At 36.5% G+C, this 25,447-nt stretch overlaps 2 protein-coding genes across 4 annotated transcripts; one reads left to right on the top strand and one right to left on the bottom strand.

Annotated features, from left to right (window-relative positions):
• The first annotated feature begins 16,620 nt into the window (after window positions 1-16,620).
• LOC113296611 (pentatricopeptide repeat-containing protein At5g18390, mitochondrial-like) lies at window positions 16,621-19,929 on the top strand. 3 transcript variants are annotated; one of them, XM_026544914.1, is made up of 3 exons: window positions 16,621-18,184; window positions 19,300-19,433; window positions 19,808-19,929. In XM_026544914.1, exon 1 carries the CDS (start codon window positions 16,637-16,639, stop codon window positions 18,068-18,070), a length of 1,434 nt encoding a protein of 477 aa, XP_026400699.1. In that variant the 5' UTR covers window positions 16,621-16,636; the 3' UTR covers window positions 18,071-18,184; window positions 19,300-19,433; window positions 19,808-19,929. The 3 variants fall into 3 exon arrangements, with proteins under 3 accessions (XP_026400699.1, XP_026400697.1, XP_026400698.1); XM_026544912.1 differs by lacking the exon at window positions 19,808-19,929 and having other exon boundaries at window positions 19,300-19,656; XM_026544913.1 differs by lacking the exon at window positions 19,808-19,929 and having other exon boundaries at window positions 16,621-18,229; window positions 19,300-19,656.
• On the bottom strand, window positions 19,859-22,652 carry LOC113296613 (serine/threonine-protein kinase rio1-like). Its single transcript, XM_026544915.1, has 9 exons — window positions 22,428-22,652; window positions 22,002-22,118; window positions 21,636-21,728; window positions 21,454-21,533; window positions 21,081-21,194; window positions 20,740-20,813; window positions 20,490-20,566; window positions 20,255-20,338; window positions 19,859-20,170 (listed from the first exon to the last, which is right to left on the bottom strand). The coding sequence occupies exons 1-9, from the start codon at window positions 22,611-22,613 to the stop codon at window positions 20,156-20,158; spliced, it is 840 nt and encodes a 279-aa protein (XP_026400700.1). The 5' UTR covers window positions 22,614-22,652; the 3' UTR covers window positions 19,859-20,155.
• Window positions 22,653-25,447: the final 2,795 nt, after the last annotated feature.

The following is a 25,447-nucleotide window of genomic DNA, read 5'->3' as shown; positions in this document are numbered from 1 at the left end:
TTCTTCGGAATTAAGGTCGCTCTTGTTGTTCCCTTGGGAATGACATCAAATGGGGGAGAGTTCTTTTGAACTTGTGCTTAATGGTCATATCTTGAGGGTGTGCGGCTGTGGAATTTTAGAGGGGTTATCTTGTATCTTTAAACTCCTTGATGAATGTTGTTAGCTTCGCTATATGATTGCATCTAAATAAGATGATGTGTGTTTCTTTCTCTCAGTCATGAAATGTCTCTTACGGAAATTTCATTATGATCCCGTTCTTGTACCTTTGCCAATTTTATTGACAAAAAGGGGGAGAATTAATATGTAGTTCACACTACAAATACATATGGTTTTCGGATCATTGTGTAAGGGGGAGTGGTTTTCATGTGAGATGGAGTATTGACTAAGGAGTGATACATATCACCATAGTATTATTGTTGAAGTTGTGATACAATTGGACTTTGACATTGTATAACAATGATCGAGACCGATGCTTTTCATTGTTATAGCTACGATCTTCAACAACGGTGATGCTAAACTTACAACCTTTGGGATCATTGGAGTACTTGGAAGTGACCAAGATTTCGAGGAATGTTGAAGATTAGACATGTGGAATAGGAGCTACTAAAGTTTCATTATCTTTTTTGTATTCCATATGTATTGATAGTTTTGTCACTAAAATTGACAAAGGGGGAGATTGTTAGAGCACTGCTCGGTCAAACTCGCATGCGTTGCTATCTCAAGCATGTTTGTCAATGTTAGTGATCAAAACTATAAGTCTTGATTTCTAGTCTCTTATAGCTAAGTCTCGGACTAGGATAGTAAGTGTAGTTGAGCTCAAGGACTTCATGGCGATTCATCATACAAGTAGAAGATCTACTCAAGGAACCGGTGGAACTTCTCGACAAAAAGGTATGTGGAGACTTGAACTTATCTGTCACTCAAAAGTCTATCTATTCTATCTCCTACTCTTTGAGACAAAAGTCGTATGCTATATATATAGACTAGATCATACACATTTGGTATTTCGAGCCGAGTATACCTCGCCTATCTATATCTCGAAATATGTGTTGGTAAGCTTTTCGCTTCGACCAAGTTTATCTTTACCTAGTGACGAAAGTCATGATATGTTTCAATCACTTTGAAAATTGCTTTGACGAGAAATAGTGTAACAACTATATAACGTCCTCTAAGAATGTTTCAATGATTGGAATGAGAGTTTAGATTACATAACCATGGATTCCTTGAACCGAAGTTTTCGAACTTTGTTGATCAAGAGAACCGGAAGTATGGCAAGTGCCAAGTCCGCGAACTCAGTCCGAACTGCCGAAGTTCTCAAACCCGAGAATTTCTGCTGGAGTTGACAAACTACTTGCGTGAGCCAAGTCCGCGAACCCAGTCCGCGAACCGGCGTAGTTCTCGAACCCGAGAATTTCTGCTGGAGTTTGTAAACTCTATCCGGTGTCTTAAGTCCGCGAACCTAGTCTGCGAACTTGAGAAGGTTTATATCTAAAGATGATTTCTGAACTTAATCTTAAAAGACTAAGGAATGCATTTGCAAACCGTGGCTATTAAAGTTCATGAACCGATTCGAGTGAATCAAATCATCTTTGCTTCAATTGTGTCTTGTGTAGTTACATAAGATTTCCTTGCAATTGAACAACTCTCTTAACTAGTTCATTTGAGTCAATTGAACTAGTTATGGTGAAGAAGAACATGGTTGGTATGAAACGCTCATATGGTTAACCTCTTTGGGTAGACTATTTTGAACCAACAATGTACATGTTTGGGTGCGGTTAAAAACCTAGAAGCGTACAGTCATTTGTGTATGACAAGCTAAGTTTTCGATCTAACGGTTGAGAAATATTAGCTTGAATCTAAATCAGGTTTTCATCTAACGGTGGATATTGATTGCTTTGTAACTAAGGCAAAACCCTGATTTGAAAGGCTATATAAAGGAGACATTTACATTGAAAAACTAATCCCCCACTCCTGTGATACTAGTTTCTCTACTAGAGTCGATTCTCCTTTAACCTTTGGTTTTCTTCTTCTAAAACCAGGTTAACGACTTAAAGACTTCATTGGGATTGTGAAGCCAGACCGATACTACTTTTATCGTAGTTGTGTGATCTGATCTTGCATCTTCTATCGTAACAGTACAATCATATTGATTGGCTAGAGATCGTGAGAGTTCTCCGATAGGAAAGATAGATATAAAAAAATCACAAACACCTTCGTCTCATCGTTTGTGATTCCACGACATCTTGTTTCGCTATCATACGATTAAGATTGTTGTGAGGTGATTGATTAATCTAGGCTATTCTTCGGGAATATAAGACCGGATTATCAATTGGTTCCTGTTCACCTTGATTATTATCAAAATACGGAACAAAAACTTTTAGGGTTTTTCTGTGGGAGACAGATTGATCCTTTGATAGACTTGTCTGTGTGAGACATTTGTTTATTGTTAGCCTGCGATTTTGGGTCGTATCAACTCTTAGTTGTGGGTGAGATCATCTAAGGAAATCAAGTGCGCAGTATCCTGCTGCGATCAGAGGCGTAGGGAGTACAACTGTACCTTGGATCAGTGGGAGACTGATTGGGTTCAACTATAGTCCAGTCCGAAGTTAGCTTGGAGTAGGCTAGTGTCTGTAGCGGCTTAATACAGTGTGTATTCAATCTGGACTAGGTCCCGGGGTTTTTATGCATTTGCGGTTTCCTCGTTAACAAAATTCTGGTGTCTGTGTTATTTCTATTTCCGCATTACCTTTGTTTATATAATTGAAATAATACAGGTTGTGCGTTTGAATCAATCAATTGGAAATCCGACCTTTTGTTGTTGATTGATATTGATTGATCCTTGGACATTGGTCTTTGGTACCATCCAAGTTATTCCTTGTGTTCGATTGTAGACTCGTTGATTTCTATTAGCTTGAGTGAATCAAAACAAGAGAGAGATATTCTCCTTGAGATACTTTAATCTAGATTGAGTCTGACTGTCTAGTTGATTCTCTAGTAATGTTTCGGAGTTAGTCCATACAGATTGCTAATCGAAATATTGGGTGTTGTTAGACCCCCGCTTTTTCAATTGGTATCAGAGCAGGCAAACACGTTAAGACCTTACAAGTCTGTGTTTGTAGCGATCTGACTCTATGGACAGAGGTGTATCTCTATTAACGTACCACCAGTCTTCGATGCTCTAATTACTTATGGTGGAAAATTGCTGCGAGCTTTTTTCAAGCACGTGATTTTCAATCATGGGTATATGTTGTTAATGGCTATGATGCTCCCGTTGTGGCAGTTGGAGATGTAAACGTTCCCAAACCTATTGGTGAATACACCCCTGCTGAGATAAATGCAAAGCAAAATTCCGACGTTTGAATGCTATCATACATGCCATTACCCCAAATCTTCAGCACCATGTGTCTAATTGCACTCGGTCTAAAGATGCTTGGGATATATTAGAAACCGTATTCGAAGGTAACTCCAGTGAAAAGGAAGCTAGGCTTCAAAACCTGAATTCCGATTGGGAGAACCTTCGTATGGAATGAAGATACATTTGATGAGTTTAATCACAAAGTGTCTGAGATTGTTAATGCATCTTTTCATTGGGTAAGACTATTCCTGAAAAGGACATTGTGATGAAAATTCCAGATCGCTGCCATCTAGATACGAGTCTAAGCATGCCATCGTTGAGGGAAATAACCTTGATAATCTTTCCAGAAATACATTGGTTGGAAAGCTAAAGATCTTTGATCATGAGCATACATCCAAAATCGGAAAGGATGTTGCCTTTAAAGCACAAAGAACTCTAAATTACTTGATAAGAGTAAAAGTATTTATGTCTCTGAGGATGATTTTTCGATGAAGATCTTGACAAATCAGTCTCCTTGATCACAAGACAGTTTAGGGATCTTCTATTGAAGAGAAGTAAACGGTTTTCAAGAGACAAACCTAGGTCGTCAGATAAACCTCACAATCGCGTCCTCCTAAAAACAGGGATGCTGACGAGGCTGATGACGAGGATATGCCACAGTGCTTTAAGTGTAAAGGTTTTGGTCATTTTGCAAACGAGTGCCCAAATCGTAGAAAATACACTGGGAACAAAGGTCTTGCTGTAACACTTGATGAGATGTCTGAGATCTATGATTCTGATGAAGATAGGAAATCAAGTGTCGGTCTTCTATGTGAAAACATTGATTTTGATAACTGTAGCAAATACATATCAATCTTGATGGTTTCGGTGAAGATAAGAAGCCAATCATGCTGGAAGAATCAATTGACCCAACCTTTGGAAACCCTGTCTGTAATGTTTCAGGATCTACCGTGTGTTTAGCTGTTGTTGCACCACAGATGCCTGATTATTATCCAAGATTGACGTGCTCGTTTTGTTCTCAGAAGGGTCATGAACTATCAAGATGTTACAAGTACAAACATCAATTGAGGCACGCCAACAAACTTCAACGAAGAGAAATCAGTTAGCAAGGAAGCTTAAACTTGCTCAGACCGCTGAGGTATGTAGGATTTTATCTTCGTCTAAGAAGTTAGTTTCCAAAGACAAAACAACCATTTGAGAAGAAAGTATGGTCAAATGCTTTGATAGACAGAAGTCAGAGGATTCCTCCATGAGGAAAATGGTGGACAAATCATTGTTCACCACAACACAAATTAATTGTGTTGTTTGGTAAATCTTGTCTCATGTGCCTGTTCAAAAGAGGCAAGGTTGTGAACGCACAGGCTTTAGGAAAAGTTTTCTTAGGTTTATTCTTTCTGTCTATCAAATAAAAGGAAGGTTACTTTCGAAATTCTACTCTTTATAGGGTTTAGAGTTGGACGTCCACGAACCTGTTTAAAGGTTTCGAACCCTACATTCCTTTTTCTCTTTGATATTCTTTATATTCCAAGACTGCTTGTTGAGATTGTGAATTCCAATCACAAAAATCAGTTGGTTATAGTGTTCTCATAAGCATCATGTCTTTGGATGGAAAGGATGTCAACATGATTGTTAAGCCATCAATCAAGGAAAAAGAAAAATCTCCAGTAATTCCGTCCCTGAAAAGAAAAAGGAGGAATACAAGAAAGCCAAGGGCTGTCCCTTCTAACTCTCAGAAATTTTCCGATGTTCTTGATGAGTCGAAGGAGGTAAGAAAGGAGATTCGTGATATAAAATCTTGCGTTTTAATATCTTTGGAAATTCACAAAGCCCTGGTTCGACATCATCAGCCAAGACGGTTTGTTGATATTAACTCCTATCTTCACGAACCTTACGTACAAATGGCTGTTGACGACAAGGATTTCAGGAATGATAAAGAATTTCTCAAAGACATTGTTTCCTAATATGTCTTATTTTTGGCTTAGTTGGAAGAATAACTAATGCTTTGAATATCGATGATTGTGACTACACATAGCTATTATTTTCATCTTCTTGTTTCTAAGTTTTTTGGTTTAAAATTCTAAAACTATTTGGAGGATGATGTTTTGCAATATTTTTGATTTTGTTATATTGAAACTTGTTATGGGATATTTGTGTTTACGTTCGTGAACTTTGTTGTCCCATATTTTGTCAAAAGTAAAGTCGTTCACGATCGGTATTCGTTTATTGGTTTAAGAATGAATATACTTTTGACATATACAAAAGTTAAGCCTATATTGTCAACCCTTGACGGAAGATAGGTTAAAATCTTTTGTATCCAAGGATTATTGCTATTGTATATGCTTGTGCAAAAGAATGAATCCTTGTATATTCCACGGTATAGATCTTCATTGATTCATCTTTTTGTAATACCGTAAGGCTCCGTGATGTGTCTTATGTTGAGCACGATACGACTAAGTTGATTAATTTTTGATTAGCTTGGTTGGTTGTTTCGTAAGATACTTTATGTTGAGCATTTGTGAACTAAATTAATCATCTTTTTTGGTTATTTAGTTATTACTCCGCAAGTTCTCTTATGTCGAGCAAAACAAATTACAATTAAATTGATTACTTTTGTGATTAGTTTGATTGTGTATTCCAATTAGATTAATTATGGGATCTCTTGTAATTAGTCTAGTTGAGTTTTCATATATTCCATGAGTTTTTCTTGTGTTGAGTATATGAACGGCTATCTTAATCACTTTCTAATGGTTATGTTAGTCATATGTTCCGTAAGTTTTCTTATGTTGAGCGTAAAAAAATTAAGTTGATCACCTTGTGTGTTTAATTTGATTGCGTATTTCGATTAAATTAATCATGGGTTTACTTGTGATTAATTTGATTGAGTTTTGGATATAAAAATCATTCTTATGGTTTTGGTGTCCAATAAAAATCCTTCTTTTCTTCGGAATTTAAGGTCGCTCTTGTTGTTCCCTTGGGAATGACATCAAATGGGGGAGAGTTCTTTTGAACTTGTGCTTAATGGTCATATCTTGAGTGGTGTGCGGCTGTGGAATTTTAGAGGGGTTATCTTGTATCTTTAAACTCCTTGATGAATGTTGTTAGCTTCAGCTATATGATTGCATCTAAATAAGATGATGTGTGTTTCTTTCTCTCAGTCATGAAATGTATCTTACGGAAATTTCATTATGATCCCATTCTTGTACCTTTGCCAATTTTATTGACAAAAAGGGGGAGAATTAATATGTAGTTCACACTACAAATACATATGGTTTTAGGATCATTGTGTAAGGGGGAGTGGTTTTCATGTGAGATGGAGTATTGACTAATGAGAAGTGATACATATCACAATAGTATTATTGTTGAAGTTGTGATACAATTGGACTTTGACATTGTATAACAATGATGAGACCGATGTTTTCTCATTGTTATAGCTACTGATCTTCAACAACGGTGATGCTAAACTTACAACCTTTGGGATCATTTGAGTACTTGGAAGTGACCAAGATTTCGAGGAATGTTGAAGATTAGACATGTGGAATAGGAGCTACTAAAGTTTCATTATCTTTTTTGTATTCTATATGTATTGATAGTTTTGTCACTAAAATTAACAAAGGGGGAGATTGTTAGAGCACTGCTCGGTCAAACTCGCATGCGTTGTTATCTCAAGTATGTTTGTCAATGTTAGTGATCAAGACTATAAGTCTTGATTTCTAGTCTCTTATAGCTAAGTATCGGACTAGGATAGTAAGTGTAGTTGATCTCAAGGACTTCATGGCGATTCATCATACAAGAAGAAGATCTACTCAAGGAACCGGTGGAACTTCTCGACAAAAAGGTATATGGAGACTTGAACTTATCTGTCACTCAAAAGTCTATCTATTCTATCTCCTACTCTTTGAGACAAAAGTCGTATGCTATATATATAGACTAGATCATACACATTTGGTATTTCGAGCCGAGTATACCTCGCCTATCTATATCTCGAAATATGTGTTGGTAAGCTTTTCGCTTCGACCAAGTTTATCTTTACCTAGTGACAAAAGTAATGAATGTTTCAATCACCTTGAAAATTGCTTTGACGAGAAATAGTGTAACAACTATGTAACGTCCTTTAAGAATGTTTCAATGATTGGAATGAGAGTTTAGATTACATAACCAATGGATTCCTTGAACCGAAGTTTTCGAACTTTGTTGATCAAGAGAAACGGAAGTATGGCAAGTGCCAAGTCCACGAACTCAGTCAGCGAACTACCGAAGTTCTCAAACCCGAGAATTTCGGCTGGAGTTGACAAACTACTTGCGTGTGCCAAGTCCGCGAACCCAGTCCGCGAACCGGCGTAGTTCTCGAACCCGAGAATTTCTGCTGGAGTTTGTAAACTCTATACGGTGTCTTAAGTCCGTGAACCTAGTCTGCGAACTTGAGAAGGTTATATATCTAAAGATGATTTCTGAACTTAATATTAAAAGACTAAGGAATGCATTTGCAAACCGTGGCTATTAAAGTTCATGAACCGATTCGAGTGAATCAAATAATCTTTGCTTCAATTGTGTCTTGTGTAGTTACATAAGATTTCCTTGCAATTGAACAACTCTCTTAACTAGTTCATTTGAGTCAATTGAACTAGTTATGGTGAATAAGAACATGGTTGGTATGAAACGCTCATATGGTTAACCTCTTTGGGTAGACTATTGTTGAACCAATAATGTACATGTTTGGGTGCGGTTAACAAACCTAGAAGCGTATAGTCATTTGTGTATGACAAGCTAAGTTTTCGATCTAATGGTTGAGAAATATTAGCTTGAATCTAAATCAGGTTTTCATCTAACGGTGGATATTTATTGCTTTATAACTAAGGCAAAACCCTGATTTGAAAGGCTATATAAAGGAGACATTTAGAATTGAGAAAACTAATCCCCGCACGTCCATGTGATACTAGTTTCACTGCTAGAGTCGATTCTCCTTTAACCTTTGGTTTTCTTCTTCTGAAACCAGGTTAACGACTTAAAGACTTCATTGGGATTGTGAAGCCAGACCGATACTACTTTTATCGTAGTTGTGTGATCTGATCTTGCATCTTCTATCGTCACAGTACAATCATATTGATTGGCTAGAGATCGTGAGAGTTCTCCGATAGGCAAGATATAAAAAGTAATCACAAACACCTTCGTCTCATCGTTTGTGATTCCACGACATCTTGTTTCTCTATCATATGATTAAGATTGTTGTGAGGTGATTGATTAATCTAGGATGTTCTTCGGGAATATAAGACCGGATTATCAATTGGTTCCTGTTCACCTTGATTATTATCAAAAGACGGAACAAAAACTTTTAGGGTTTTTCTGTGGGAGACAGATTGATCCTTTGATAGACTTGTCTGTGTTAGACATTTGTTTATTGTTAGCCTGCGATTTTGGGTCGTATCAACTCTTAGTTGTGGGTGAGATCATCTAATGGAATCAAGTGCGCAGTATCCTGCTACAATCAGAGGCGTAGGGAGTACAACTGTACCTTGGATCAGTGGGAGACTGATTGGGTTCAACTATAGTCCAGTCCGAAGTTAGCTTGGAGTAGGCTAGTGTCTGTAGCGGCTTAATACAGTGTGTATTCAATATGGACTAGGTCCCGGGGTTTTTCTGCATTTGCGGTTTCCTCGTTAACAAAATTCTGGTGTTTGTGTTATTTTTATTTCCGCATTATATGTGTTTATATAATTGAAATAATACAGGTTGTGCGTTTGAATCAATCAATTGGAAATCCGACCTTTGGTTGTTGATTGATATTGATTGATCCTTGGACATTGGTCTTTGGTACCATCCAAGTTATTCCTTGTGTTCGATTGTAGACTCGTTGATTTCTATTAGCTTGAGTGAATCAAAACAAGAGAGAGAGATTAACTCCTTGAGATACTTTAATCTAGATTGAGTCTGACTGTCTAGTTGATTCTCAAGTAATTGTTTCGGAGTTAGTCCATACATATTGCTAATCGAAATATTGGGTTGTGTTGTTAGACCCGCGCTTTTTCAATTGGTATCAGAGCAGGCAAACACGTTAAGACCTCACAAGTCTGTGTTTGTAGCGATCTGACTCTATGGACAGAGGTGTTATCTCTATTAACGTACCACCAGTCTTCGATAGCTCTAATTACTTATGTTGGAAAATTGGTATGCGAGCTTTTCTTCAAGCACGTGATTTCAATCATGGGTATATGTTGTTAATGGCTATGATGCTCCCGTTGTGGCAGTTGGAGATGTAAACGTTCCCAAACTTATTGGTGAATACACCCCTGCTGAGATAAATGCTGCAAAGCAAAATTTCGGCCGTTTGAATGTTATCATACATGCCATTACCCAAAATCTTCAGCACCATGTGTCTAATTGCACTCAGTCTAAAAATACTTGGGATATATTAGAAACAGTATTCGAATGTAACTCTAGTGAAAAAGAAGCTAGGCTTCAAAACCTAAATTCCGATTGGGAGAAACTTCGTATGGAAGATGAAGATACGTTTGATGAGTTTAATCACAAAGTGTCTGAGATTGTTAATGCATCATTTGCATTGCGTAAGACTATTCCTGAAAAGGACATTGTGATTAAAATTCCCAGATTGCTGCCATCTAGATAAGAGACTAAGAAGCGTGCCATCGTTGAGGTAAATAACCTTGATAATCTTTCCAGAAATACATTGGTTGGAAAGATAAAGATCTTTGATCATGAGCATACATCCAAAATCAGAAAGGATGTTGCCTTTAAAGCACAAAAGAACTCTAAATTACTTGATAAGAGTAAAAGTGTTTATGTCTCTGAGGATGATTTTTCGGATGAAGATCTTGACAAATCAGTCTCCATGATCACAAGACAGTTTAGGGATCTTCTATTGAAGAGAAGTAAACGGTTTTCAAGAGACAAACCTAGGTCGTCAGATAAACCTCACAATCGTGTCCCTCCTAAAAACAGAGATGCTGACAAGGCTGATGACGAGGATATGCCACAGTACTTTAAGTGTAAACGTTTTGGTCATTTTAAAAACGAGTGCGCAAATCGTAGAAAATACACTGGGAACAAAGGTCTTGCTGTAACACTTGATGAGATGTCTGAGATCTATGATTCTGATGAAGATAGGAAATCAAGTATCGGTCTTCTATGTGAAAACATTGATTTTGATAACTGTAGCAATAGATATATCAATCTTGATGGTTTCGGTGGAGATAAGAAGCCAATCATGCTGGAAGAATCATTGTTTCGCAGACTTCTATCGTGAGAGTTCTCTGATAGGCAAGATATAAAAAGTAATCACAAACACCTTCGTCTCATCGTTTGTGATCCAACGACATCTTGTTTCTCTACTATACGATTAAGATTGTTGTGAGGTTATTGATTAATCTAGGTTGTTCTTCGGGAATATATGACCGGATTATCAATTGGTTCCTGTTCACCTTGATTATTATCAAAAGACGAAACAAAATTTTTTAGAGTTTTTCTTTGGGAAACGGATTGAACCTTTGATAGACTTGTCTGTGTGAGACAGGTTTGTTTATTGTTAAAGCCTGCGATTTTGGGTCGTAGAAACTCTTAGTTGTGGGTGAGATCAGCTAAGGGAATCAAGTGCGCAGTATCCTTCTGGGATCAGAGGCGTAGGGAGTACAATTGTACCTTGGATCAGTGAGAGACTGATTGGGGTTTAACTATAGTCCAGTCCGAAGTTAGCTTGGAGTAGGCTAGTGTCTGTAGCAGCTTAATACAGTGTGTATTCAATCTGGACTAGGTTCTGAGGTTTTTCTACATTTGCGGTTTCCTCATTAACAAAATTTTGGTGTCTGTGTTATTTCTATTTCCGCATTATATTTGTTTATATAATTGAAATAATACAGGTTGTGCGTTTGAATCAATCAATTGGAAATCCGACATTTGGTTGTTGATTGATCCTTGGACATTGGTCTTTGGTACCGTCCAAGTTATTCCTTGTGTTTGATTATAGACTCGCTGATTTTTATTAGCTTGAGTGAATCAAAACAAGAGAGAGATATTAACTCCTTGAGATACTTTTATCTAGATTGAATCTGACTGTCTAGTTGATTCTCTAGTAAGTGTTTCGGAGTTAGTCCATACAGATTGATAATTGAAATATTGGGTGGTGTTGTTAGACCCCCGCTTTTTCATAGTAGAAATAGACTTTCCGAGTGATAGATGAGTTTCAGTCTCCACATACCTTTTGTTGATGAAGTTTCACAAGCTCTCCTTAGTAGTTCTTCGTCTTCAAATGATGAACGTCGTGAAGTCTAAGGCTCAACTACACAATCTATGTCCTAGTCCGAAACATCTATAAGTAGACTAGATATCAAGACTTATAGTTTTGATCACTAACATTGACAAACATGCTTGAGATAGCAACGCATGCGAGTTCGACCGAGCAGTGGTCTAACAGAAATATTTTATGAGCTCCTTACTGGTATGGAGAAATCTTCAAGTCCAAAAGAAAGTAAAAGGGTATACGGTATTCAAAAAAATCAGTATTAGGGAAGTATCTAGATTTAAGAACGATGCATAATAGTGAGTTAGGATTTTCAACGAGTTTCCAAATATTCCTAGCTACCATATCAAGATTGTTTAGCTCAACAATTCTGAAATTAACTAGACCACCTTCACTTTGAGGAAGCAAAGAGTGTCCCAGCCAAGTAAGTGAAGTTTTCTATGTTTGAGGTCAAGAGTTTTCCCCCACCAAAATTTACAAAGGTGGAAATCCATTTTCCTAAAGAGATCTTTAGGAATTAAAAAAAAAACAGTCATTTGATAAATAGGAATGTCTTGGCCAACATGTTTGAGTTGATAGGTTTTGACATCTTGAGACAAGAGTTTATGGAACCAGGAAGTAATTCTAGCATCAACGGATTGCAGGATACTCTCATATGAGTTTGGATTGTGGACTTTTGAAAACTAATAGGGGTACCCAAAATTTTCTCACCTATGCCAAGATAGTTGAAACTAACGACAGTAGAAAGTTGTTGAGTTAACTAGGGAAATAAAACCTTACTCAAAAGAATCATAGAATTATCAAAATTAATTTCCTAACCAGAAGCAAAACAATACTTATGAAGATAATCTCTAATAGTTGTAAAATCAGGACAGTACTATCCTTAGAAAACAATAAATAATCATCAACAAATAACAAATGAGTAATATGGGTGGCATTTCTGCAAACCTTAATTTCTTGAACTAATCAAAGCCTAGTAATTATATCAATAGAAGCAAACAAAGATTCAGAACAAATAATATAAAGGTAAGGGGACATAGAGTCTCCTTGTTTAAGTCCTCTTTCAGGTTTAATCATGTTAGTTGGGACTCCATTAAGTAGAATAGAATAAGAGATATTAGCCAGACATTGGATAATCAGGTACATCAAGTGTTCACATAGACCCATTTTCCTGAGAAATTTCTCAAGAAATTTCCATTCAAGCTTATCATAGGCTTTGGACATGTCAAGTTTGATGGCTGCTATCCGTTCCTTCTGATGATAATGGTTCACTGTAAAAAAAAAACCTCATTAACAAGGAGAATATTATCAGAAATGCTTCTCTTATGCACAAAAGCACTTTGGTTTTGAGGGATCAACCATCCGTGAGAGGTTTTAGTCTATTAGCAAGAGTTTTGTATATGATTGTATAAGTACAGTTAAATAACCCAATAAGTCTATATTGGGAAACAACCTCTGCCATAGGGATGAGAGAAATGTTGGTATGGTTAAGGAAATTGGCCAAATGGCCAGTTCTAAAGCAGGTTTTCACCAATGACAGAGCCACCAGCAATATTCAAGTGTCGCCATCAACAATATCCTAGTGTTTTTAGTAAAAAAGACTGTGAACCCATCTGGTCATGGGCTTTATTTCTCCATTTCTGAAAAGCAGCATGTTCTATCTCTTCAGGGGATAAAAGAATATTTAAGATATTGTTATCATCCAAAGAGAATTCATAGGGAAGATCATTCGGGACTTCTTCTTGAAAATTTTGGGGATTAGAAGAGTAAAGGTTTTTGAAATTGTCAACAAATGAGGTACCAATACTACTTCTATTTGTAAGCATTTCTCAAAAGATTTATTTTTATCCAACTGATGGCATTTTTTTCCCTTTTATAGAAAGTGACCCAATCTTCAAAAAGCCAAACCTCTCTGGACTTGTATTTCCAGTAGACCTCTTCTAAAGAATACAAATAGTTAAGTTTAGCTTTAATTCTAGAGATATTCATGGCGTTAAAAGGATCAGTAGTCTGAATTTCTTTAGATCCTCTCTAATGGTAGATATATTGGTTTGAATATTACCAAAAGAGTTTATATGTTTATAAGCAGGGGAACAAACCACATGAATAAACCAGGTGTTAGCCATAATGTCTCTACAAGTTAAATTTGTTATCCACATGGCCATGAAATGGAAAGCCTTAAGCATATAGTTACCATCAAAGTTAAAACCTATATGCATGGGACAATGATAAGAAGAATCCCTAGGGAGATCATTCACACAAAGTTTGGGAACAGAACTGCAACATTTTGATTTATTAAGCATCTATCAAGTCTTTCAAGAATCAAATCAGTTCCATTCTGCATACTTGACCAAATAAAAGGCCCGAGAAGCTAGGATCATGCAATTATAAGACAAAATAAAAAGTCTGAAGGTTCAAAAATTCATTATCATCAAGTTCAACACCACCAATTTTATCTTCAGGACCTAAAAGGGAGTTAAAATCTCCTACGAAGAAAGCAGGTCCGACTAGCCCAAAATCATCCTAAGTGTTTGGTTTATTTCACCATATATAAAATATATGTGGCAGAGAGAATGAACAATGTCATTGGTGGTAAAACATGAGATGATGTTGATATCCAATTCCTGTTTCCAAGCTAGAACCAGACTACCACTTCTACCAATATAAGGATCGTTAAAGGCATATGGAAAACCTAGATTTTCCAACTTCTGGCAGCAGTATTATTTTTCATTTTGGTTTCAGAAATAAAAACAGTGTTTGTGCTTAAGTTCTCTAGGAGAATACTCAGTTTTTTATTTGCGGATTTTTTCCCTAAACCTCTAACATTCTAGCAAAACATATTGATATTCTTTACAGGATTTAAAAGAGGACTAATAACATTGGAAGTGGAAGAATTAACAGCTATGTAAAGATTATGAGGAGGAGTTACCTGATATTGTTATGATCAACACTACCATTAGGCTGAGAACCAAAAGTGTCACCACCTGCTTGACTTCCTTGTATTGCTTTCAAAACTAGAGTGGCAGCCTTGTGGAGAGACTTATTATGGATATTATGGTCTTCCAAAGATTAACCATCTGGTGCAAGAAAATGACCATAAGGGTTGACAAGTTGATGAGAGTGGTCGTTAGGCACAATAATTGATAGAAGGCTCTCAAGATATGTGATTGGTGGGAAAAGCGTGTTGTAGTCAGGTTCTGGAGAAACCTGACTTTCTGGTAGAGTAACAATAATACTTGCCAATATATATCAGCGCGGGTTCTTTTTCTAGAATCAACACGGGGATTGATTTTTCTCTTAAGATTAAAGAGCGCGTCTTGATAGAGGAGAGAGACGATATGGCAGAGTTGTTGTCTTCAACCGTTAAGTAGAGGTAGTTTAATCAAGAGAGTGATTAGATTCTTGAGATTCAGATGGGGTAGGTGTTGGAGGTATGAGATTATGAATGACAAGAAGACCATTCTCTACACTAGTAACAACATGATTTTGAATAGGGACAACTTCAATGATTTTCAAAGCTGGTGATATGTTGGTGAAAGGACCTTTATTGAGTTTTCTGTAAATGGAACTATCAGTATTTGGTGAAGATGTGTCCTGGAAAACAACAACCTTCCCTTTATCTATTGAGAATTAAACAAAGACATCCTCTACTATAACAACATCATTGACAGATTGCGCAGTAGGTGGGTTGGCTAGAGCATCCACAGATTCCGACTTAGATGAGACATGAACTGGTTGTGGTGGCATCTATCTTGAGACAGTTGGACTCCTATGAGACGGAGATTGACTGGAATCTTAAGCTTGATGAACTATCATTGGTTTCACCTTAGTGAAAGTATTTATTTGTGATCAATGATACGACACGAATAACAAAACTATCTCAATTATATAAGGAATGCTACAACCTTCCTCTAGTCAACATAGGAATTTCAGTCGGAAGATGTTTTTGAATAACAATTCAAGCACACACTTTAAAATTCTTCTTTAACGGATGGTTGACATATGGATCTTTAGCTTATACCAGTTCTCCCAACTTGAATGTTAATTTCTTAAGATCTTCAATTTATTCGAAGATTACTCTCTGAGACTCTTTGAATACCTTGGTATGTAATTGAGATGTTGTTGGTACAATCATCTTTCTTTTCTCTTGTAACTCTCTTAATCTAATTTGTTCCTTCGATGACGGCTACTCTTATTTAATTTTGCCTTGTTTCTCTTGGGAAAAAAAGAACATTATGGTTAGATGTTTATGTGTGGATTTTATGGGTCCAAGTATTTGTTATATACTCACTAGTGGGAATATTATAAAAACTCTCATAAGCCTTTTTTATAGATAACGCTAGAAGTGGGAACTCGTTGAGGCGTGTCGATGAAATATGTTTTTGATTTTCCTAGACTTGTACCTGGTTTTTTTAATCTGACTCGATTTCGTTTTTAATAAGTCAATGAATCCGACTCGATACCTAAATCTGATTCACCATGAGTCACATGTCAAATCGTTTGTTTATGCATCATCATTTAGATGTCTGACTCGAGGTTTGACTCTCATCGTATATGTGACTGAAAAATATTTGAGTTAAATATTACTTTATAGCTAACTTTTCTAACACATATCTGGTTTTGAAAAAAAAAAAGAAAAACCCAATGTTCAATAATCGGATATAATGAGTCGGATTCAAATGAGTTATATTTTGGAAAAGACAAACATGTTATTCAATATTCAGATGTAATAAAGCATATGCAGATAAGTTATACTCTCTCTGTTTCTGGAAAGAGCTACTATCACTGTTTCAATTTGACATATTTTTAGATTAAAATAAAAAAGTGATAGTAAAAAATAAAAAAGTGATAGTACCTCTTCTCCAGAAATGGAGGTCGTAATTTGGAAAGGGACATGTTACTCTTAATCAAAGAGAGCATGGTCTGGTGAGCGGGTTAACCCTAACCCTCGAAACGGGTCAAACCCCTATTATTTCACTACACTCATTTGGTTCTGGTTTACACTGATTCGAAGATTCTCTACCAAAACTCAAATGTTCCTCTCTACTGCTCTTCTCCTTCTTCGTCTATCCCGTAAATCCCAACAAAACCCTAATTTTCGAATCTCAATATCCAAACCCATTACTTTCCGATCACTCCAAACCCTAACTACTAAACTTAAACACCTTAACAATGTCGAAAACGAAAGCAACACCAGCAGCAGAGGTGGAGGGGTTTCAAATGATGATTATTTCGCTGCAATTCATCATATATCCAACATAGTTCGTCGTGATTTCTTCTTAGAGAGAACTTTACAAAGGATGCAAATCAATGTAACATCAGAACTTGTTTTTAGAGTTCTCCGAAGTTGCAATAAATCAGGTATTGAATCATTTAGGTTTTTTAATTGGGCAAGAAATCAATCTAAATATGAACCAACCACATTAGAGTATGAAGAACTTATTAAAACTTTAGGAAGGACTAGAAACTGGGATACAATGTGGAAAGTTGCTGAACAAATGAAAAAACAAGAATTTTGCTTAACACCTGAAACTTTTTCTATGATTATTGAATCTTATGGTAGGCATGGTTTAACTGATCGAGCTGTCGAGGTTTTTAATCGGATGAAGGATTTTAATTGTGAACAAACAACTCAAGTTTATAATTCCTTGTTATTTGCTTTATGTGAAGTTAAGAATTTCCAAGGTGCTTATGCTTTGATTAGGAGATTGATTAGAAAAGGGGGTGTTCCTGATAAGAAGACGTATTCGATTCTTGTTAACGGTTGGTGTTCATCTGGTAAACTTAAAGAAGCTCAACAATTTTTAGAGGAAATGAGTAGAAAGGGTTTTAATCCACCTGTTAGAGGTCGTGATCTTTTAATTGATGGTTTACTTAACGCGGGATATCTAGAATCGGCAAAAGGGTTGGTGAGAAAAATGACTAAAGAAGGGTATTTGCCTGATATATCGACTTTTAATTCTTTATTAGAAGCTATTTGTAATTCTGGTGAGATTGAGTTCTCTATTGAACTTCTTCGGGATGTTTGTAAGTTAGGGCTTACTCCTGATATTACAACTTATAAGACTATGATTCCTGCTGCTTCGAAGCTGGGTAAACTGGATGAAGCTTTTAGGCTCTTGCATTGTTCGATTGAGGATGGACATAAGCCATTTCCGAGTCTGTATGCGCCAATTATTAAAGCACTTTTTAGGAATGGGCAGTTTGATGATGCATTTAGTTTTTTCAATGATATGAAAGTTCAAGGGCATCCACCGAACAGGCCTGTTTATACTATGTTGATTAAAATGTGTGCAAGGGGAGGGAGGTTCTTTGAGGCTGCAAATTATTTGATTGAGATGACAGAGTTGAATTTGGCACCCCGAACACAGAATTTCGATATGGTTACTGATGGACTAAAGAACTGTGGGGAGCATGACTTGGCGAAGAGAATAGAGGAATTAGAGATATCACTCTGTGGTGCTTGAGATAGAAACTTTTGAAAGTCTGAAGAAAATGTGCTGTGTCGGTAACATATTTGTGTTCTGCGGCTTATCATGTTGGGCAATGCATATACCTATACGAATTGGTTTTCGTTGCAGGTTGGTCTTTTTTCTGCGTCAAATACATAATCTGGAAATATCTATGTGAGTAGGACTTCACTTTCTAGATTTGCTTGTGTATGAAACACGCCGTGTTCAACACTTTTGGACACTTCAGCCAGCACTTGCACTTGCACATGAGATGTTTATGGTTGTATCCATGTTTGGGCTATGTTTAACTCAACGTGTCCAACACCTCAAACAGTATCTGCCCTGACACTCGTATCCTATCATTGTTTCATAGATACAGGATTGCTAGCTTTAATTTGCAATGACAACTGAGCGTAGAAATGTTTGCGAATGTTACTTCTGCAATATCATTTCATTGTATTCAATTTGTTTGTGTGTTCATCTCCCATTAGCTAGTTGAATGAGTTCTTATCATGGTACACAGTTAGCATACCCAATTTCCAATGTAAGGTCTGACCGAGGATCATCCTTCCAATATAGTTCCCAAGTCTGGTTGTCCAAAGGATTAAGGTGGATATACAATCTCTTCATAATACCCCAACAAATCTTTCTACAATTTGTTTAGCATTCTATTGTAACCCACTCCTCCTAGTCATCTTAATATGATTCGTTTCCGAAGACGCATGTCCCCCCTTAAAACAAATAAAATAGCTTTTCAAGAACATAATTGCACTTTAGGAAGGAAGGTCCATGAAAGGAAAGCCTTTCACTCTAAGATTAAACCTGCATGACACAAAGGAAGAGTTGTGCAAAAGAAGATGCTAAATATTTTTGAGACTTGTGAGGTTAACCTTCTTTCGTACTTGCATGCTTTGTTCCTTTACTTTTCCTTTTTTTTGTGAACCATCAAATGCTAGGACCACAGAGATGGTGGAAACTGAATTGAAAAGACCTTGGTCCAAAACTTATCCCTATTTGGTCCTGGCCAATGGAATAGAAGGCTATTTTCATAGTTTCTCTAGGTCCTGTCCCCAACGCGAACAATTTAATGCGTGTTTGATTATCTTTGGATCCATCATTAGTACCAGTTTCGGAACTCATTTCTTTCCTTTTATACAATCTAATATTTTGTTTGATTATCATCAGAACCACCAAGGGCTTCCCTTTTCTGAGGCTCATTTTTTTCCGTATCTAACATCTTGCAGAAAGGAGCTTTAATGGCAGAGCAAGAGGCTGAGGTAGCAAACAGATGGACACGATACTTTATCAGTATCTTGCGGTCTCGTCTACAGTGATGCTGACACAATCAGACACGACGGAGAGTACATTGAAAATGCAGGTGGTGATCAACAAAGTAGAGATTTTGAGCCATTCTACTGCCATGGACAACAATAGGATAGTGAACTCTCAAAGCTTGTGGAGCCTTGTCCACGAGTCTCTGGGTTCAGCAAATGCGACATGCAGAGAACTGTGTTGTATTATTGACAAGTTTTATTCTATATCCAGCAACCGAGTTGTTATTGTTGTACACTACCTGTTATGGATTATTTACGTTACTGTTATTCCAGTTAGCCGCCCCACCATATCTATGGACCAAACACCAGATCCTGTTTAGATTGGCTACTTTTTCTTTTGATTTTTTGAGAAATTTGAAATGGATGACTCTTACTTACCATCAAATAACCTTTTACCAGCAAATCTACTGTTTTGCAGGGTCTCTGAAAAATCTGTACCCTGGAAGAAGGATCTCTCTGAAGGTTAAAAAAAGTGTAAGTGAATATCTATCTCTTTCTCCTTTCCATTTTATTAGCTATTTTTACACATTGTGAGTTATCTCTGCTACAAGTTGAGAAGACTTGTACTACATCAAGACTGTTCCTATTAAAAATCTTCCTGCATTTCATTTTCTGGAAGCAGCAGCTTGTTATAATGGATAGGACTGGACCATATAGATAAAACAAAGAGGGGGGACAATTTTTAATGATAAGGGGACCTATGAAGATCTCTAAAATGATACTTTTTCCCTGGTTCTTCAGATCATTACATTTCTTTGCTTTCTCTCTACAAGTATATATCCTGCAGAGAAATCACAAAAAGTTGCTTGATGATCAAGAATTTTTTAAAAAAAAAGATCAATGGAACATAGGGTATTGGACTCACCTCGTAATAGAGTATACTATACTCGCTCAAGTCTCCATGCACCAGGTTGCACTTTTGGTATAAATTTCGCATCACCATAATCAACTGATCATTCATAAAGAATACAAACTTAATTTTACATCATCTCTGGTGGCAATAAGATAGCAACAAAAACAGTGAAACACAGTCAATTATGTCTGCTGTTGTACTCTGAAGAGCAATATTCTTTCTACAATTTCCAAGGATGTTGATGCACCTGTACATAGCATTCACCCATCTTGTCTTCAGATAGATTTGCATCCTTGAGACAAGGAGCAGCCCTCCCTGATTTTCCTGTAAATTAATTTCTTCAAATTAAATCTCCAGAAACACTAAAACCGTTCGAGGAGACGAGAATCATATGCATTTGACACTTCAACTTAACAAAGTGGATGGAAGAAAGGTTACCCCTCAAGGACTTCAATCAGATATTAACTCACGGGGAATTTAAGAATAAGAAATCATACCTATAAATTCCATAACCAAAACATGAAGCCTCAAAAATATTGGAGTTGGGCACCTGATCCCTGCTGCCTTTAGCCTGGATTCAGAAAATAGAGAGCTTTAACAAGTAGCATCACAAATTCTGAACTGCGATCACATTTTCACATTTACTAAGACAAGATTTTCTTTTCCCTATTAAGCATGCAATATTAGGCCTCACAATTACGATTCTCAAGAGATCAAGTTTATAACTAATATTTCAAGTCTAAGGCACAGGAAAACCAACTACACATCATTTTTTGTAGGCTATAAAAAGTGCCTCTGTCCAACAACCATATCACAGCAAAAATTTAGTGAGCTTTACCTCATAAGGTTCCTCATTTCATTTTCTGCCCAACTCTTAGGCGTTTGCCTGGGATTGTGCTTCAAGTATCCACGCCGAAAACAATAATCCCCTTGTATATAACGATCCCCATCCCTGAAGTGGCAATGTAAAAGATCACATCATCATCATAAATTTCTTATCACTCTTCCATAAATCACGAAAAGTTGCAGTTTAGTAAACAAATAATAATAATCAATTAAACTTTACTTCAAAATTCGAACAAATATCTTCAGTTTACGACATTTTTAGGCCCAAGAATTTTTTATTTTTCTTTTGGTTGGTCGATTAAAATCGATTGTGGCACAGGACTCATGATTAAGTGAAACCAAGCTGAAAAGATGAGTGGACTTACTTGAATCCTGGAACTGAAGTTTTATAGACCTTTACTGCAAATTCTTGTCCATCATCTTTTGTCGCATGATAAACATTGGCCTGTCAATAAAAGGGATCACGAATTGCTTTACAAGGAGAAGAACTTCATTGAGAATATTAGAAAAAAGAAATGTGTGGTAGTTGATAGTAAATGACACCTACTTCTTTCCCAGTAGAAATGCAGCCATTTATGTCATCAAATATACCACGATTCAGCATTTTGAACAACACCATACGAGTTCTTGGATCAATATCCTGTTAATTTAAACAAATCCAAACAAAACGTTAGATCTGATATAGGCTGAAAGAGTTAAGCAGAAATAGCAAAGTTAACCTTCAGGATATATTTGTTTCCTGTTTAACAATGATAGTTGAAACATAGTAAAGTTAATCTTCAGGACATTTGAACGTTGATAGAGTTAATCAGACATATGAGTGTCAGGTTATTTTGAATAGCGAATAATAAATTTCATTATGGGAAAACAAAGCAAAACAGAAGAATTACATGAAACAGATGAAATCCTTAACCTGTTCAACAGTAGCACGGTCTCTCTTGTCGGTGGTTTTAGTTTTACAAGTGAGACTTTGACGATTAGCAGTTGTAGCAGAATTGGGAATGATCATATCTTCCTTGTCTTCCCACTTCTAAATTCACAAATTATGAACAGAACAAAATATCACGACATTATAATCCAGAGTAAGGAAATAAATCCAAATCCAGCTGAACTGGAGTAGATTATGATAAATTAAACCAAAACCCTAACTTTACTCATCAAAAATTTCACCAAATTCACAAAATTCCAGCTGAACCAGAGTAAAATTTGAAAAAATGAACTAAAACCCTAACTTTATTCATCAAAAAAAAATTCACCCAATTTTCTTTTTCCATACTTTATTCACCAAATTCAAATCAATTCCATCCTTAAACATCAAAATTGAACAAACTTTGAGTACCTCTAACGGTGAAGGGCGAAGATGTCTGTTGAACTTCTGGTTTCGATTAGAGAGGGGCTGAAAAGTTCTTGGTAGAAGATGACCTCCATGAGAATTAGGTCTTCTAGAGTATAGATGAATTGCAGCTCCATCATCTTTAGCAGAATCCAAAAAATCTAAAGCTTCTGAAAATTCCTCCAAATCCATTTTAGGGTTTCTTCTACCAGTTGCTTTAGGGCTTCTTCGGGAGAGGCTTCATAATATACCTGGCAATTAGGGTCACAACCCGCGGGTTGGACCTAACCCGACCCGTCTAAACCCGACCCTAACCCGGCTTGTTGGTTACTAGGGCCGAGTTAGGATTGAGCTTTTAGGACCCACCCATCAAACGGTCTGACCCGCATAACCCGCGGGTTGACCCGCCAACCCGTCAATACTGTAGTACATCTTGGAAATCGTCACTGTTATGGCTTGTAATACTAAATAAAAACATATTGGATCTAATTCCTCCCAATCCACTCAACCATCCATCAAATTCATGAAGATTTATCTAATTAAATCTACATTTTAAATTACGGATTCACTCATATCCTTGAGATTTGTAAATATAACACCAACAACTAAGTTGTAGCGCAGTGGTTGTTATGTTGTACATCTAATCGGTACGTGCGAGGTTCGATCCTCGTGAAATTCTTAATTTTTTTGGCAATTAAAATAGCTCAAACTAGTTGCACCTAATTTCCTAGGTCTGACCCGGCAACCCGCGGGTTAACCCGTAATGGGCTAGGGTTTTAGATAGTGAAACCGTATGAATAAACTGGTCGGGTAAGGGCTGATATAGGACAACCCGGAACCCGCCTAACCCGCCACGGGTTGACCCTAACTCGGCCCGTTGCCACCTCTAGTTTGGGGTTTTTTCCTTCAAACGGGGGTGTATGTATGTATGAAGTTCGGAGAAGTAAGATTTCTTTTTCTTTTTCTTTTTTAATTCATATTAAGCTCTAAAAAACCAGGGTGATACTCTTAGAGTTACACAAACACCATCCATATTATTTGGGCCAAATGAAAACCGTATCCATTGAAAATGGAACAAAAACCCCATTTCAATTCAAATTAGTTAAATTTAGTTTTTAACAGATCTGATAATTCCAATCGTACCCTTAACCATATATACAGTTTGTTCTTCAAAATAGAAATTTTCGGGGGAAATACAATTTCAGAAGATCGGAGGTGAGGACTGAAGATCTTCTCTATCATAATCTTCCTCTAATTAGATTTTAGGGTTTGATTTCGTATATTCTCTACCAGAATCTTTATAGAGATATCTAGAAAAATCAAAACCAGATCTATATTTTTATCTCTTTCTCCGGTTCGATTCTGATTATTTCAGAAACCAATTTTCCGAGCTCGGTTTTATTTCAATTTAGTTGAATAACAGAAGAGATCATAGATTTCAATCCTTCGAATCTGAAGATTGATATGTATTGTTGAAGAAATTCAATTATTTTGGTTTTAGGTTCTCATCTTCTTCGAAAAAAATAAGAGAAGTAACAATTTAATCCTTCGATTTGTCATCTTGAGTCTGTAATCTTCCGTTGGAGTAGTCTGATCATATTCACCAGGATCACGATTTCAACTTCCAGGTATTTTTATTCATTTGATTTGTTTTGAATTTTCTAGTTGATTTCAATAGAGAAGATACAATAATGTTACAATTTTAGTTTGTTGTTCGTGTTGAAATAGATTTGCTTCTGTTGATTTTGTTTGTTTTCTGTTGTTAATAGTGAAATCTGTATGAATGGAAATTTTTTGTTGTTAAGTTGTCATATAGTTTTCAGTTTAAATTAAGTGAAACCTTTTTTGGTTCCATACTTTTTTCTTGTAGATATGGACTCTGTTATTGCATCTGTATGTCACAATGAAGCTTCATTGTCGTTTTGTATTGGTTTACGATCAACTCTTATGGATTTGAAGGATAATATTTGTTTAAATTGGGTTCAACTATCTTCATTCACTATTGAAATCATTCAAAAATTTGGTGAGCAGCAAAAGGTTCTTCAGTCTGATTTTGATCTCCAATCAGCTGTTGTGCTTTCTCTGTTTAACAAGTCGCCAACACTAGACTTATATGTATATCATAGAGGTGAAAGTTCAATTTCTACATGCCACATAGGTGAGAGTTCAAGTTCATCATGCCATAGGTCAGAAGTTGTACCTGTTAATCAACCAGTAGTTACCAGTGTCACTGATTATGATGACCCTAACGTAGTTAAAGAACCGTTGAAATCCGCTCGTTGGCTAGGTTTTTTTCACAGTGTTGAACAAGTGTTTCCAGGAGGTGTGAACCAAGTGTGTGAAGATTTGATGAAGTACCATGCTGCAAATGACTATGCATATAAGGTAACAAGAAACGAGAAGTTGTGGATCGCTGCTTGTTGTGCTAACAACAAGAAGAACAAGTGTAATTGGCACATGTATGTTGTTTCTTGCGACGGTGTTGAAGGAAGTCCATTTATTATCAAGGAGTTAAATAATCAGCATACTTGTGACGGTGGATTTATTAACGTACCACATGTATCGAAGAAGCTAATAAGTTCCTTGATCAAGGATGAGATAAAACAGAACCCAAAGAAGAAGACAAAGGATATTATGGAACAAATTAGAAGAGAATATGTCTTTGACATAAGTCGTTATTATGCATACGCAGGGAAGAGATATGCACTGAATATGGCATGGTGAGAGGATGAGAAGTCATTTGCTTACTTGCAGTGGTTTACAAAGCAATTGTCTGAAACCAATATTGGATCCTGTGTTGTTTTGGAAACTGACGCGAGTCAAAAGTTTGTGAGATTGTTCATTGCCTTCGGAGCATGTATCCGTGGATTTAATTACTGCCGGCCCTTGATATTCATGGACGCAACACATTTAAAGAGTAAATATCTCGGTCACATGATGGCAGCAACTGGACTAAACAGGGATAATGGTAATGTTTCTTAAACTTTTTTTTTGTTGGTTTCTTTTTTTTTTTTTTTTTTGGTGAA

The sequence above is a fragment of the Papaver somniferum genome, chromosome 7 (genome assembly GCF_003573695.1).
Source record: "Papaver somniferum cultivar HN1 chromosome 7, ASM357369v1, whole genome shotgun sequence".
Lineage (NCBI taxonomy): Eukaryota > Viridiplantae > Streptophyta > Magnoliopsida > Ranunculales > Papaveraceae > Papaver > Papaver somniferum.
Note: the sequence above shows the minus strand (reverse complement) of the source record. Positions and strands in the feature narration are given on the sequence as shown.